Source organism: Trifolium pratense, linkage group LG1 (genome assembly GCF_020283565.1).
Source record: "Trifolium pratense cultivar HEN17-A07 linkage group LG1, ARS_RC_1.1, whole genome shotgun sequence".
In the NCBI taxonomy this organism is placed as follows: domain Eukaryota; kingdom Viridiplantae; phylum Streptophyta; class Magnoliopsida; order Fabales; family Fabaceae; genus Trifolium; species Trifolium pratense.
Window position 1 is genome coordinate 13,601,119 of NC_060059.1, and position 2,178 is coordinate 13,603,296.

At 33.1% G+C, this 2,178-nt stretch overlaps 1 protein-coding gene across 1 annotated transcript; it reads left to right on the plus strand.

The window, feature by feature from the left end:
* Positions 1-259: 259 nt before the first annotated feature.
* Positions 260-2,178, plus strand: LOC123903033 (transcription factor bHLH94-like). The gene is made up of 3 exons (XM_045952892.1): positions 260-892; positions 1,291-1,710; positions 1,933-2,178. The coding sequence occupies exons 1-3, from the start codon at positions 383-385 to the stop codon at positions 2,020-2,022; spliced, it is 1,020 nt and encodes a 339-aa protein (XP_045808848.1). The 5' UTR covers positions 260-382; the 3' UTR covers positions 2,023-2,178.

A 2,178-nucleotide genomic window follows, 5' to 3' on the forward strand; every position in this document is an offset into this window, starting at 1 on the left:
CATCCATAATTTAAAATGTTGAATTTATAAACTTAAATTATAGCAAGTTGTAGATTTGTAATGACATGAGTTAATATTGTTACTTAGTCTTAAATAGTAACCAATACTTTATACTGATTGCAATTGTTTTGATTTTATCTAACAACCAACCATCATTCAATTAATCTTGGTAAATTATATCTTTATTATTATTATTTAACTGTGTAAAGTTAATGATCTGTATTAGATTTAATTTAATAGAATTTCACGTGCAAAAATCACTGTCCATTGTAGTGTCCTTGAACAAGTCCTTTATAAGCCCAAAAGCACTTTATATTTTCTTCATTATCATCATCTTCCACTTCCCTTTGAAAGGATATACAAAAAAAATTGATTGATTGTTATGTGTTTACCTGAAGAGGAAAGAGATAGAGTGAAAGATATGGCACTTGAAGCAGTGGTTTATCCACAAACACAAGACCCTTTTGGTTTTGGAATCAACAAAGATTTTTACAACTTCAACAACCTTGTTGCAAAAGAACAAGAACATCAACATGAACATCAACAAGAACAAGAACAAAGATCTTTCTGTTTTGTAGAAAACCAAACAGAGAAAAACAATTATCCTTATTATGGAGATTGGAATAACAATACTTTTTCACCACCCCATTTCAATGAACTTCAAGAAACTACTACTGATCCAAGTAGTAACAACACTCAAAACTTCGATACCTCGCCTTCCATTAACACATTTGTTCGTCCAAAAAGGCGCAGAGCAAGAAGCCGAAAAAACAAAGAAGAAATTGAGAGTCAGAGAATGACTCACATTACTGTTGAGCGCAATAGGAGAAAACAGATGAATGAGTATCTTGCTGTTCTTCGTTCTCTCATGCCAGAATCTTACATCCAAAGGGTACTTAGTACTTACTACTTACATAACACCACTTACTATATTGACAGCGAGTTTGACAGAATCACTTTGAACACTGTGGTTTTGTCAAACCTACCGTCATGCCAAATATGCACTTAGTATATGCTTAGATTGAATGTGATTTTGTCACTGCGATTTTGGTAAAAATTTTCAACAAAATCACGATGTTATACTATGATTTCGTCAAAATCACCTTGATTACAACACTTACATGTTCTTGGTTCCTACTTGAAAATTTTGGATTTTTCGTAGCTGGGTGAGTTTCAGCTGAGGCCAAATCATTCGGGAGAACTTGAGTTCAAATTCCGGTTAAAAACCAGACTTTACTTACCTTTTGACTAAAAAGGTGTGTTTGTTTGTTTTGTTGTTGGTGAATGCAGGGTGATCAAGCTTCTATAATTGGAGGTGCTATTAACTTTGTTAAAGAGCTTGAACACAAGTCTCATTTGCTTGGTGCTAAGAAAGAAGAAGAGGTGAAATCTGATGATGTTGGTGGATCAAACAAACCATTTTCTGAGTTCTTTACATTTCCACAGTATTCAACAAGTAATAGTGGTGTGTGTGGTAGTAGTTCTAATTCTGCAGCAACTATTGGTGAAAAAGTTGGTGAGATTCAATCTTGCATTGCTGACATAGAAGTGACAATGGTTGAAAGCCATGCAAATATCAAAATAAGATCAAAAAAGAGACCAAAACAGCTCTTGAAAATTGTATCTAGTTTGCATAACATGCATCTCACAATCTTGCATCTAAATGTTACCACTACTGGTGAAATTGTTCTCTACTCTCTCAGTGTTAAGGTTTGTAGCCTATCTTTAGTTTCATGGTGGATATATCAGAATCATGGTGGCCCAACATGATTTTTCCAAAACTACACTCTGTAGCTTATGCAAAATCATGTTGGATCACTGTGATTCTGATATACTGACTATGCTACCAAACATACATTAGTAGATTTTGAATTTTTGGACAATTTTGGAAGTGCTTTTAAAGTGAAAATGCATTGAATTTTTTTGATTTAGGTTGAAGATGATTGCAATTTGGGATCAGTGGATGATATAGCTGCAGCTATATATCAAATGGTGAATAGGATTCAACAAGAACAATGTTGAATTATAAGATCCAACTTCATTTGGTTTTTTAATCTTATAGCTTATCTCTATCTTTTTTCCTCTTACAAGAGATGTGCCCAATTATTGCAATGTTTGTTCATCTTTTATTAATTAATCTATAATATTGTGGGCTCCTTTTAGGATTTTTTTGGTTTA